Source organism: Neovison vison, chromosome 4 (genome assembly GCF_020171115.1).
Source record: "Neovison vison isolate M4711 chromosome 4, ASM_NN_V1, whole genome shotgun sequence".
Classification (NCBI taxonomy): domain Eukaryota; kingdom Metazoa; phylum Chordata; class Mammalia; order Carnivora; family Mustelidae; genus Neogale; species Neogale vison.
The window spans coordinates 42,061,209-42,074,503 of NC_058094.1; the positions used below are offsets into that span (position 1 = coordinate 42,061,209).

Sequence of the window (13,295 nt, forward strand, 5' to 3'; positions counted from 1 at the left end):
GTCTCTTATCTATTTGCTTCTTGCTGTTATATTTAATCCTTTTTCCCCTGTAATTTTATTTTTTATTTATTTATTTTTAAAAGATTTTATTTATTTATTTGAAAGAGATCACAAGTAGGCAGAGAGGCAGGGCACCTGAGCCGAAGGCAGCGGTTTAACCCACTGGGCCACCCAGGCACCCCCTTAATTTTATTTTTAAGTACTCTCTATAGCCAACATGGGGTTCAAACCTATTACTTCAAGAGTTACACGCTTTACTAACTGAGCCAGCCAGGCACCCCCATTTAATCTCCTTTAAATTGCTTCAAGATTTTATCTGTTACTGAATTCCATTTCCAACGTCGTACACCTGTGTCATATTTATTTCAAAATGCCATCCTCCATATTGGACCTAGGGCGACCACTGCACAGCAGAGCTTTAAACACAAATCTTACCTCTTTTTAAAGCTACAGTTATGGAATTTAACAAAAACCCCCACAAAACTTGTTTTATGGATTGTTAAAGGTGGCTGCTTTTAGTTATTGCATGACGTTTTTTGCTTCTGTGATTTATTAAACATTTTTTTTTAAGATTGTATTTATTTATTTGACAGAGAGAGACACAGTGAGAAAGGGAACACAAGCAGGGGTGGTGGCAGAGGGAGAGGCAGGCTTCCCACTGAGCAGGGAGCCCGACACATGGCTAGATTCCAGGACCCTGGGATCATGATGCCGAAGGCAGACGATTAACAACTGAGTCACTCAGGTGCCCCTGTTAAACATTATTCTTGTTTAAAAATGCTTCAAACTTTTAGAAACTATTTGAGTATACTTGTAGGAGTTATACTTTAGGTTATACGTGGAACTCCATCTCAGGACCCCAGGATCATGACCTGAACCAAAGCACATGCTTAACCAGCTAAGTCACCCAGGTACCCCAAGTGTTGAGTTTTTTGTAGTACAACTGAAGTAGTAGATCTTGATTGTGTTATCTGTGTTTAGGAAACTACAGTCGTCGGGAGGGAACAAGAGGCTCCAGTTGGAGTGCTCAGAATACTCCTCGAGGAACTTACAATGAAAGTCGAGGTGGCCAGAGCAACTTTAACAGGGGCCCTCTTCCACCATTACGGCCACTTAGTTCTACAGGTATACATCCTTCCTAGTTGATACTGCTGAGAGAGAGAAGTGAATCCTTCTTTTCAAATTGTTGGATGTCATATACTCTCATTCTGGGAGAAAATATTTTCGAATATAGATTTATTATTCTAAAGGGAGTTTAATTTTGTATCTGCAAATGAATGCCCAATGTGTATTTCCTGTAGGAATAATCAACATTGGATTCTGAACTATGTATAATCTGGGCAGTTTCATAGTTATGTGCTCTTTTCTTTGTAATCTAAAAGATTTTATTTATTTATTTATTTATTTATTTGAGAGAGAGCATGAGCAGGAGGGGTGGAGGGAAAGGGAGAGAGAATCTCAAGCTGACTCTGTACTGAACCCGGAGCCCAACACAGGGGCTCAATCTCACAACTGCGAGATCATGACCTGAACTGAAATTAAGACTTGGATACTTAACTGACTGAACTATCCAGGAATCCCATGCTCTATTTTATATTTCAATAGTGAAAGCCAATCCTTAAGGTACTTTTTTGACCAACGTATTTTAATAATAGAGATACCTTCATATAGTATATTCTGTTTTTATTTACAATATTGTCTTGTGTGTGTAAGCATGTAACCTGTTTTTCCTAAAACACTACTATATCAAGTCCGGAACTCTTCTGATCAGAAGTAGCTTTTGGCTCCAAAGAACTTTCTTTTTTATAACAGCTTTATTTGAGATACAGTTCTCACATATCATACAATTTAATTTAAAGTGGACAGTTCAGCAATCTTACCATATTCACAGAACCAGCACACGGATTTTCAAGGGGCAATGAGTAATTTCTGTCTTAATTTGAGTTCAGTTTTATAGATTACTATTTCTATAGTGGGAAAGGAAAGGATGTTATGACTAAAAATTATATTTTTTCTTTTATAGGCTACCGTCCAAGTCCTCGTGACCGTGCTTCCAGAGGTCGTGGGGGTCTTGGACCTTCCTGGGCAAGTGCAAATAGCGGCAGTGGAGGCTCAAGAGGAAAGTTTGTTAGTGGAGGCAGTGGTAGAGGTCGTCATGTACGATCCTTTACACGATAAAATTTCTTTTGGGAACATCCTGAGTGTATATGAACATTTCATGAGGACAATAAAAGTAAAATAAGACATTAAAGGACCAACTTAGACTTAGCAGTTATCTGGAGACATCTGAGAGAATATTTTTATCTGAAGAAAGCAGATTTTGTTTGATACCTAACACAAGATTTCAATAAAAATGCAAACTTTGTATGTATGTTTGTATATATTTTTTTCCCTTTCATATATAACTGTTTACAGAATTTTTTAGGTAGAAAATGAACAATGAAGTGACTTTGGTTTTAGTGTATTTTTGCCTATGCCACACATGCCCCCGATAACTTTCTCAGCTCATGGTGCCCTTTAGTGTTTCAGTAACTTTTTCACAGCACACCTAAGCCAAGTTTATTAACAGTTGGGGTCAAACAACTTAATAACAATTTCTGTCATAACCATAAGTAACTGTGAACACTGCCATCTTCTCAAACCTTGGAATAAGCTTGGACACCATCAGTATCATTTTCTCTTCCACTATGCTGTTCGCATAGTACTTTTTATCACAACTATTAAAAACCTGGTCTTGCAAAGATATACTGTCATGGAAAAATATTGAAAATATAAAGTATCTTGAGCTAGTAGTTTGTGTTATGTCTAACAGATATGTTTCTCTTAACTTAAAATATCGTGTGGCATCTAATATTAATTTACAGGGGTGCCCTGGTGTACAGTTTTAGAAATCTTTTGGCTGTACTGAAAGAAGCATGACACTCGTCTTGACATTTGAAAGAAATATGTATGGGGGGAGAAGAAAGATGTATGTTCTTTGTGTTTCAGCTTTATACCTACTTATGCTATTTTATTATGCTATTTTATAAAGCCTAAGTGAAACATAGTCTAATAATGGTCTTTTGAGAATCAGAAACATCTAATAAAATCTGGACTTAATGTACAGAAATGAGGTTTATAACTTTGAGAAAATAGCCATATTTTCCCCAAGAGCTATCTTAACACACTTAGCCTATATAAGTGGCAAAAAATAGAGTTCTGAAACAACAAAGGAGTGTATGAATCTCATTCCATCCCTTTATCACTGTTTGCCAGCTATTTGTGAGAGTACAAAGTATGTTTGTTTGGAAAATAAAAGCTCAGGAAAAAAAGGAAAGCTCAGCTCTAAAGATTTAAGCGAAAGGTAATGGAAATCTTTTCATAACTAATGGCCTCAAAAAAATCTAAGATAATCTAAAACTCTTTCAATCCTGAAATGTAACGAGTTCATTCGCTCTGTGCATTTTCCACATTAGATAAAATTCAAAGTTCGTTCCTAATGTCTGACGTAAATACATGGAAAAATAGTTGTTTTTAAAAGTAATTGCACTTTTTAAATAAAGTAACTGCATTAAATAATAACATGGATATATAAATATAGGTGCATAATTAACTTGGTTTTTTTAGCTTTAAGTTGAATATAATCTTAGAGTTGTTTCTACTGTTTGTTGTTGTTTTAAAATTTTATTTATTTTTTTGAGATCGAGAGAAAGTACAAGGTGGGGGAAGCAGCAAAGGGAGAGGGAGAAGCAGACTTCTTGCTCAGCAGGAAGTCTGATGCGGGACTTGATCCCAGAACCCTGGGATCATGACCTGAGCCCAAGACAAATGTTTAATGACTGAGCCAGCCAGGTGACCCTCTACTGTTTTTTGTTTTCTGTTTTTTTAAGATTTTATTTACTTATTTGAGAAAGAGCTCACAAGCAGGGGGAGGGGCAGAGGGAGAAGCAGATTTCCCACAGAGCAGGGAGCACTATGCCGGGCTTAATCCCAGGATCCCAGGATCATGACCTGAATTGAAGGCAGACACCTTTTTTTTTAGACACTGAACAACTGAGCTACCCAAGTGCCCTGTTTCCACTCTTTGCCTTATGTTAATGCCCAATAATTCAGGCCAGCCAAAGTAATAATTTATTAACAAATGCAAATTAATACAGGAAGTTTAAAATGTTCTGAGTAATTAAGTATTTTTTTTTCCCAAAGATTTTATTTATCTGAGAGAAAGAGTGTAAGTGGGAGCCAGAGGTGAAGGGGGGGAACAGAAGGAGAGAGAGAAGCAGATTCCCTGCTGAGCAGGGAACGCTATGCCGGACTCCATACCAGGACCCTGAGATCATAACCCAAGCTGAGAATAGACGCTCAAATGACTGAGCTACCAAGGTGCCCCATAATTAAGAGTCTTAGATAAACATGTTGACTATCCCTTTCATGCATATATAACATAGTCTTTATAACAATCTAACAAAGGAGGTACACTATAATTTTATAGATGGAGAAAGCTGAGAGCTTGACTCAAAAGTGATAGAATTTAAAACCAGGATGACTAGCTCCCAATTCTTTACCTCTTTTTTAAGTCTTGGAGAGGAATGAAGCTACTTTTTAAGTTGAATGAAATTAAAGATCGAAATTAATTTACCATATAGAAATGGAATTCCAAAGGCTTAACACTCTGTTTCTTCATTTCAGAAGTGAGCCAGATGGGTAACTTGGGGATGGTTGCTGTCATACATATTTAGATCTATATGAATACCACATACCTTCAAAAATAAATATTAGAAAATCAATTTAGATGTACTTTGATAGAATGGATATATGTGTTATTTGCAAAACTACTTTGTTTTACATAAGATACTCAGGCAAAGTTTTGAGTGGTATTTAGAAATTAATGAAAATGGAGAATACCTTAGGGAATAAAAACTTACTCTATTTAATAATAATACAAGAAGTTATTGAGTTAATGAGTTAAATCATTGATAGAATGATTCGTATTTCTTAAAAATAAGTGTCTGCTTTTGGCTCAGGTCATGATCTCAGGGTCCTGGGATCAAGGCCTGCTTTGGTCTTCTGTTCAGCAGAGACTCTGCTTACTCTGCTTCTCCCTCTCCCTCTGCCCCTCCACCCCACTTGTGCGCTCGCTTGCTCTCTCTCTCAAATAAATAAATAAAAATCTTTAAAAAGAATAAGAAAAAAGAGGGATGCCTGGCCAGTTCAGTCAGTAGAGCATATGGCTCTTGATCATGGGTTTGTGAGTTTGAGTCCCATGTGGGTGTAGAGATTACTAACAAAGAGAAAAAAAAAAAAGAAATGCCCTTTAATGTGGCTGTACTTCTTAAAAATAGTATTTGTGGGGTGCCTGGGTGGCTCAGTGGGTTAAGCCGCTGCCTTCGGCTCAGGTCATGATCTCAGGGTCTTGGGATCGAGTCCCGCATCGGGCTCTCTGCTCAGCAGGGAGCCTGCTTCCCTCTCTCTCTCTGCCTGCCTCTCTGCCTACTTGTGATTTCTCTCTGTCAAATAAATAAATAAAATCTTAAAAAAAAATAGTATTTGTGGTAGTAATCCATATGTGAAAGGTAAGTAGCAAGTCCCATTAGTTTAGTCTTACTGCTTTATATAAAAATAACAAAAACCTGGGATATCTGGGTGGCTCAGTCAGTTAAGCATCTGCCTTTGGCTTAGGTCATGATCCCAGGGTTCTGGGATCGAGTCTCACATCAGGGGACTGGTGTATTTTTGGTTCCAGTTGTTTGGGGTTCAAACCTACTACTTCAAGATCAAGAGTTGCATGCTTTACTAACTGAGCCAGCCAGGCGCTCCCATTTAATTGCTCAGCTGGAAGCCTGCTTCTTCCTCTACCTCTGCCTGCCTGTGCTCTTTCTTTCTCTCTGACAAATAAATAAAATCTTAAAAACAAAAACTTGCAGATTAAGAATGTAGGAATGAGGGTGTCTCCTGAGTATCTGTTGTGTTCCATACACCCTAGGACAGCCTAGGGAATATAAGGATGAATAAAATCTATTTTCTGCCTTCCAGAAGATCACAATCTAATGGAGGAAGCACACATATAAAAAAATTTTTTTTAAAGTAAATAGGTGAGTTTATAAACATAGAACAACTCAAGAGTTTTTGAATAATCCAATCAGTGCATTTAAATCTGGAGTTTTTAAAGTAACTATTTTAAAAATAGCTAAATAAAAAAAGAAAGACTTGACATTAGAATTGTATGTTAGACTATAAATAACATCTTTGGAATTGTTTTTGTATAAAGACTAGTTAAGGTGAAAAAATGTGATTTTTATTTTTAAATTCACAGGATAGATTAGGAATTAACAAGATTTTATAAGGGTCCTGTAGATTCATAAGCTAGAGAAAAGGTTGCAAACTCAACTACTAGCAGTGGCTGGGCTGTAACAGAAATGTGAGAACCAGCTGAAGAACAGACAGTGAAAACTGGAGGAGTTGTCAGTTGGCATTTTGGCCTCAGTACCATGGAGAAAATTGGGAGAGTTGAACCAGGTGGCCCTGGAGACTGCCTGCAGTGTTAAAGTAGGTCCAATGCTGATGCATCTTCTGACTTCTTTTAAAAAAATGTTTTAAATTTTATGTTATATGGACGCCTGGGTGGCTCAGTTGGTTGGGCAGCTGCCTTCAGCTCGGGTCATGATCCCAGCGTCCTGGGATCGAGTCCCACATCGGGCTCCTTGCTCGGCAGGGAGCCTGCTTCTCCCTCTGCCTCTGCCTGCCTCTCTGTCTGCCTGTGCTCGCTCTCTCTCCCTCTCTCTCTGACAAATAAATAAATAAAATCTTTAAAAAAAATTTATGTTATAATTTAAAAATATTATTTGTGGTCAAACAATTCACCATCTTAACGGGTTTTTAGTATACAGTTCAGTAGTGTTAAGTATATTTATGTTGTATAACCAATATCCAGGACTTCTGCAACTTGCAAATCTGAAACTATATATACCATTTAACTCAGTCCACTCTTCCTCCAGCCCCTGGAAACCACCATTCTACTTTCTGTCTCTATGAATTTGATTAGATAATCTTCTCAGTGGTATTTGTCCTTTGTCACTGGCTTATTTCACTTAATATAATACCGTCAAGTTTCATCCATCTTGTAGTATGTCAAAATTTTCTTCCTTTTAGAGGCTGAATGATATTCTGTTGTATGTGTATACTTTTTTTTTGTTGTTCATCTGTCAATGGATACTTGAGTTGCTTCTACTTTTTGACTTACAAATAATGCTGCTAAGAGCATGGATGTAAAAATATCTGCTTACGACCCTACTTTCAATTTGTTTGGGTATATCCATGGAAGTAGGATTGCTGGATCATATGATAATTCCCTTTCAAATTTTCTTAGGAACTGCCATACTGTTTTTCATGGTACCTGCAGTTTTCCGTTTCTATCAATAAGCATTCCAGTTCCTCCACAATCCCCACCAACTCTTGTTATTTTCTGTGTTTTTTAAAAATTATTTTTGATAGTAGCTATGCTAATGGATGTACTTCTGATTATTTTAAAGAGAAGCCAGAAATCTGGATTATTGTGTAAACAGTTTTCACATGTGGCAATTAATAATATTATCTGAGCCAAATGCAAGATCAGGGCAAAATATGGCCAGAGGGTTCTATCCTGAAGAGTTTGATAATGCTATTTTAGAAATTGGAACTGGTTTACTATAAAAACTTACTTTGACTTGAGATGGTAAATTTACCAAGTAAATCTGTAATAGGATATGATGCTAAATGCTAGATTTCTTAGGCACCAGAAAGCCTGGATTTGAGAACCAGCTTTATTATCTACTAGCTGTGCAACTTTAATAAACTTTAACCTCTAGTCCTAAATCTATCTGCCTTTATCTACCTCACTAGGTTTTGAAGATTAAATAAATTATGTATTTGATTTTTTTTCTTTTTCAATGTGTAAGCAATATCATTTTAAATGAGAACCTCTACTGCCTGGAAAAAAATATGCTAAATATGACATACTTGTTATTTCTGAAGTCCTAGAAATTAATGCCTGTTTGAGAAATAATGAGGAAGTTATGGGAATAGAGTTATACCAATTTGTAGCTCTACTAAAGCATTTTTACTATTTTTTTAAATTTAAAAAAAATTTTATAAACATATAATGTATTATTAGCCCAGGGGTACAGGTCTTGAATCACCAGGTTTACACACTTCACAGCACTCACCATAGCACATATCCACCTCAATGTCCATAACCCTACCACCTCTCCCTGTCCTCTTCCCCCAGACCCCCCTCAGTTTGTTTTGTGACATTAAGAGTTTCTTATTGTCTCCCTCCCGATCCCATCTTGTTTCATTTATTCTTTTTCTACGCCCCAAACACCCCATGTTGCATCTCCACTTCCTCATATCAGGGAGATCATATGATAGTTGTCTTTCTCCAATTGACTTATTTCACTAAGTATAATACCCTCTAGTTCTATCCACGTTGTCGCAAATGGCAAGATTTCATTTCTTTTGATGGCTGCATAGTATTCCATTGTACACATATACCACATCTTCTTTATCCATTCATCTGTTGATGGGCATCTAGGTTCTTTCCATAGTTTGGCTATTGTGGACATTGCTGCTATAACATTCAGGTGCACATGCCCCTTCAGATCACTACATTTGTTATCTTTAGGGTAAATTTTCAGTTCTACTAAAGCATTTTTTTTCAAAGATTTTTATTTGTTTATTTGACAGACAGAGATCACAAGTAGACAGAGAGGCAGGCAGAGAGAGAGAAAGAGAGGGAAGCAAGCTCCCTGCTGAGCAGAGAGCCCGATGTGGGACTCGTTCCCAGGACCCAAAGGCAGCGGCTCAACCCACTGAGCCACCCAGGTGCCCCCTACTAAAGAATTTTGATATAGATTTTAAATAGATTTTATGTTTGGGGACACTTTTATAATGGTCTTATAGATTAAGTGAAGATAGGTCAGTTTCTAATAATTCCTGGGATACTTAGGGGGATGTTTTAATAATTTTTACATATAAGGAGGTGGTAGTGAAAGATCCTGGAGCCGCACCCAAGAATCAAACAGCACGCCTCCACTGGATGCAAATTGCAAGAGGTTTATTGGTTACACAGGCGCCTGCGGACGCATCAGCCTTTGTGGGCTGAGCGCGCCGGCCTAAGTTGGGGAGCAGATTATATAGGGCAAGGTTGGGGTGGCGGGGAGCGAGTTTACAGAAGTAGATGCTTGGTTACAGGAGTCTAATTGATTAATTTGATTCAGGCATGATTGGGCGTTGGGGTCAGGGCATTCTGGCGGTTCCTTGGGACAGCACTCTGGAAAGTTCCGGTACATTTCGTTTCTCATTTGTCTCTCCTTTTGACAGACCGGGTAACCACAGACAATGTGTTGCCATCAGGCTATGGGGACAATAGGTTGCTAAAACAAACCTTACCAACAAACCTTACCAAGGAGGAAGGGGGTCTTTCAGTAGATGATATGAATATGAGGGAATAGTGTGAGTAGTTTACTTTGGCCAATGTAGGATGCAGGGATGGGGGGTAGAGGAAGTGGAGGGAAGGTATATTTGGAGATTGGGGCTAAATTACAGAAGGACTTATTATTTGCTATGCTCAGCCATAAGAATAAAATATTTTTGTTGTTAATATGAACGGCATTTTCAAATTTGGCACACCTTTATAAGCATCTACTATTGACCAGTGACTGTGAGAGGTGTTTTCCATAAATTAATCATAATCAAGGACAGCTCCTCTGGTGCAGCAAGGATGGATTAAAGAGGGAAGAGCCTGAGCCGAAAGAGCAAAGAGCAAATAAGCAATTACAGCAAAGATCTACATCAGTGGTTTTCAGAGTGGTCCTCAGACCAGCAGCTCAGCATCACCTGGGAATTTGTTAGAAATGTGTATTCTCAGGCACCATCCCAGACCTAAGACATTGAAACCCGGGCCCAGAAATGTGTGCTTTAGCAAGCCCTGTATGTGATTCTGCTAAAATTTGATGCACCTTACAGTTTGAGACCCACTGATGTGTATCAGTGGTTTTTTAATTTAGAAGTCATTTGGGAAGGTCATTAAAAGTGCAGATTCCAGGGACGCCTGGGTGACTCAGTTGGTTGAGCAGCTGCCTTCGGCTCAGGTCGTGATCCCAGCGTCCTGGAATCGAGTCCCACATCGGGCTCCTTGCTGGCAGGGAGCCTGCTTCCCCCTCTGCCTCTTCCTGCCATTCTGCCTGCCTGTGCTCACTCACTCCCCCTCTCTCTCTCTGATAAATAAATAAAATCTTTAAAAAAAAAAGTGCAGATTCCAGGGACCTACTAATTTTGTTAAATAAGATTTTATTTATTTATTTGAGGGAGCGCAGAGATCTACTAATCTGTTTTATTTATTTATTTATTTATGTAAAAGATTTTATTTATTTGACACAGAGAAGCTCTAAGCAGAGAGCCTGATGTGGGGCTCGATCCCAGGACCCTGAGATCATGACCTGAGCCGAAGGCAGAGGCTTTAACCCACTGAGCCACCCAGACACCCTAATCTGTTCTTTTTTTAAAAGATTGTATTATTTTTAAAAGATTTTTAAGATTTTATTTATTTACAAGAAGGAGGAGGGGAAGGGCAGATGGAGAGGGAGAGGCAGGTTCCCTGCTGAGCATGTAGCTGGATGGAGGGCTCCACCCCAGGACCCCGAGATCATGATCTGAGCTGAAAGCAGAGGCTTAACCAACTGAGCCACCCAGTTGCCCCCAATCTGTTTTTAAAAAGCTTTTCATGAGATTCTGATAACCAGGTTTGGATCCGGTGACCCAAATGAAAAGTAATGTCCTCAGCTAAGATACTGGTAATGGAAATGGAAGGATCAAATACAAAAGATATTTCTCAGATACTGTAATAACTCTAGAATTATATTAAGCCATTAGATGTCATGAGTTGGTACAAAGCAGTTACTGCTCTGAAAGAATTTTCTGGTGGGACAAGGGAGAGACAGCTGTTTGGGAGCAGAATGAGAAAAAAGCATTTCGGAAAAGATTGAAGCACCCGAAGATACCTGAAGTTTGGTGGTGGTGAGTAGTGCCAAATGTTTCAAAAGGATCTCAAAAGGTGAAGATGAAAAGATTTGACAATTGGAAAGATTCTCTAACTTCTGTGATGGCAGTTTTCTTTGGGAGTGTGAATTTGGAGGAAGGTAAACAAGATCCATAATTCTGTTCTTTGCATGACTGAGAAGTGAGAAATAGGCAATGAGTATTTTTTCAGTTTGGTGGGGAACAGAAGAGAAATTGCTTAAAAGCTATGTATAACAGAGACATCCCCTCCCCAATATATTATAAATAAAATTTGCCTTTACTTTTGTGGTACTAGACTAGATGTGTAGAATCTAGTTATATTTTTTGTGCTTCCATACTTGACTACAGATTGCTTTGAAAATTGCATTTCTGAATAATATATTCTAAGTTCTTCTGTCTACTTCTTTAGTATTTAAGATGTATGTTCTTGGGGTGCCTGGATGGTTCAGTCGCTTAAGCATCCAACCCTTGGTTTCAGCTCAGGTTATGATCTCAGGGGTTGTGGAATTGAGTCCCGAGTCCCAGGTTGGGTTCTGCGCTCGTGGGAGTCCTGCTGAGGGCTTCTCTCCCTCAGCCCCTACCCCCATTTGTGCTCACTTGTGCACGTTCTCTCTCCAATTAATTAATTAAAAACATTAAGATGTTCTTAACTATGCTGCATTGCTTCATGCTGCCCAAGTATCCTTGAAGTGTAATTTTTTTTTTTTAATTTATCAGAGAGAGAGAGGGGGAGAGAGCAAGCACAGGCAGACAGACTGGCAGGCAGAGGCAGAGGGAGAAGCAGGCTCCGCACTGAGCAAGGAGCCCGATGTGGGACTCGATCCCAGGACGCTGGGATCATGACCTGAGCCGAAGGCAGCTGCCCAACCAACTGAGCCACCTAGACGTCCCTGAAGTGTAATTTTTAAAAAGATTTTATTTATTTATCTGTCAGAGAGAGAGAGAGAGCAAGAGTGAGTGCAGGCACAAGCAGGCAGAGTGGCCTCAGAGGCAGAGAGAAGCAGGCTCCCTGCCAAGCAAGGAGCCCAATGCAGGACTTGATCCTAGGACCCTGGGATCATGACCTGAGCCGAAGGCAGCAGCTTAGCTGATTGAGCCACCCAGGCATCCCGAGGTGTAATTTTTTAATGAGCCTCCTCTGGCTAGTATATTTATCATATATTCATGGGTTTTAAATGGAATAAAGTTTTGAGTATTAATTTGGAAAAAAATAATGCTGAGTTGCTTGGCTTTCATTTTTTAAAAAAAAGATTTTATTTATTTATTTGACAGAGATCACAAGTAGGCAGAGAGAGGGAGAAGCAGACTCCCTGCTGAACAGAGAGCCCAATGCAGGGCTCAATCCCAGGACCCTGAGATCATGACCTGAGCTGAAGGCAGAAGCTTAACAGTCTGAACCACCCAGGTGCCCGTTGGCCTTTTTTTTTTTTTTTTTTTAATTTATTTGGTAGCTGCCTTTGGCTCAGGTCATGATCCCAGTGTCCTGGGATTGAATCCCACATCAGGTTCCTTGCTCTTGCTTATGCTGACAAATAAAATTATTTTTTTAACTTATTTTTTAGGGGAGCCTGGGTGGCTCAGTGGGTTAAGCCTCTGCCTTTGGCTCAGGTCATGATCTCAGGGTCCTGGGATCAAGCCCTGCATCGGGCTCTCTGTGCAGCAGGGAGCCTGCTTCCCCTTGTCTCTCTGCCTGCCTCTGCCTACTTGTGATCTCTCTATCTCTCTGTCAAATAAATTTTTAAAATTCTTAAAAAATTATTTTTTAAATCCTTAGAAAATTATTTTTTAAAGATTTTATTTATTTATTTGATAGAGAAAAAGCTCAAAAGCAGGGGCTAGGAATGGAGAGAGAAGGAGAAGCAGACTCTCTTCTGAGCACTCTCAACCTCTCCAGGACGGTGGGATCATGACTCCAGCAGAAGGCAGTAACTAAACTTTTAAGTTCAGCATTACTGCCTGCATTTTTAAGCATCCGCAGTAAAAATTCAACTCTCTTTTTGGGCCAATGATCCTGTGTCCAGTCCCAGTGTTTGGCCTGGGCACACCTACCAACTCCACCATTGTAATTAGGGAATGGCACACATTGCTTCTGCAGAGTGAATCTTTCAGATTACTTTGATAGCTTTTCAGACGTGCAAACCATTGATTGCCTGGTCAGTTTCACATGTGTTCTAAAAGTGAACACAAAGATTTGAATATCTTAATTTGCATGATTTTGTAGGGTTTCCTGGGTCAAGTGAATAGTGAACCATTTTCAGAGATCA

General features: G+C 39.1%; 1 protein-coding gene across 1 annotated transcript in view; it reads left to right on the forward strand.

Moving 5' to 3' along the window:
- The window catches only part of VIRMA (vir like m6A methyltransferase associated), a 58,093-nt gene extending 55,722 nt beyond the window's left edge, over positions 1 to 2,371 (forward strand). The window contains exons 23-24 of the mRNA XM_044245289.1: positions 982 to 1,125; positions 2,024 to 2,371. Of these exons, the coding sequence (XP_044101224.1) occupies positions 982 to 1,125; positions 2,024 to 2,178 (299 nt within the window). The 3' untranslated portion in view covers positions 2,179 to 2,371. The remainder of the gene's footprint in view (positions 1 to 981; positions 1,126 to 2,023) is intronic.
- Positions 2,372 to 13,295: the final 10,924 nt, after the last annotated feature.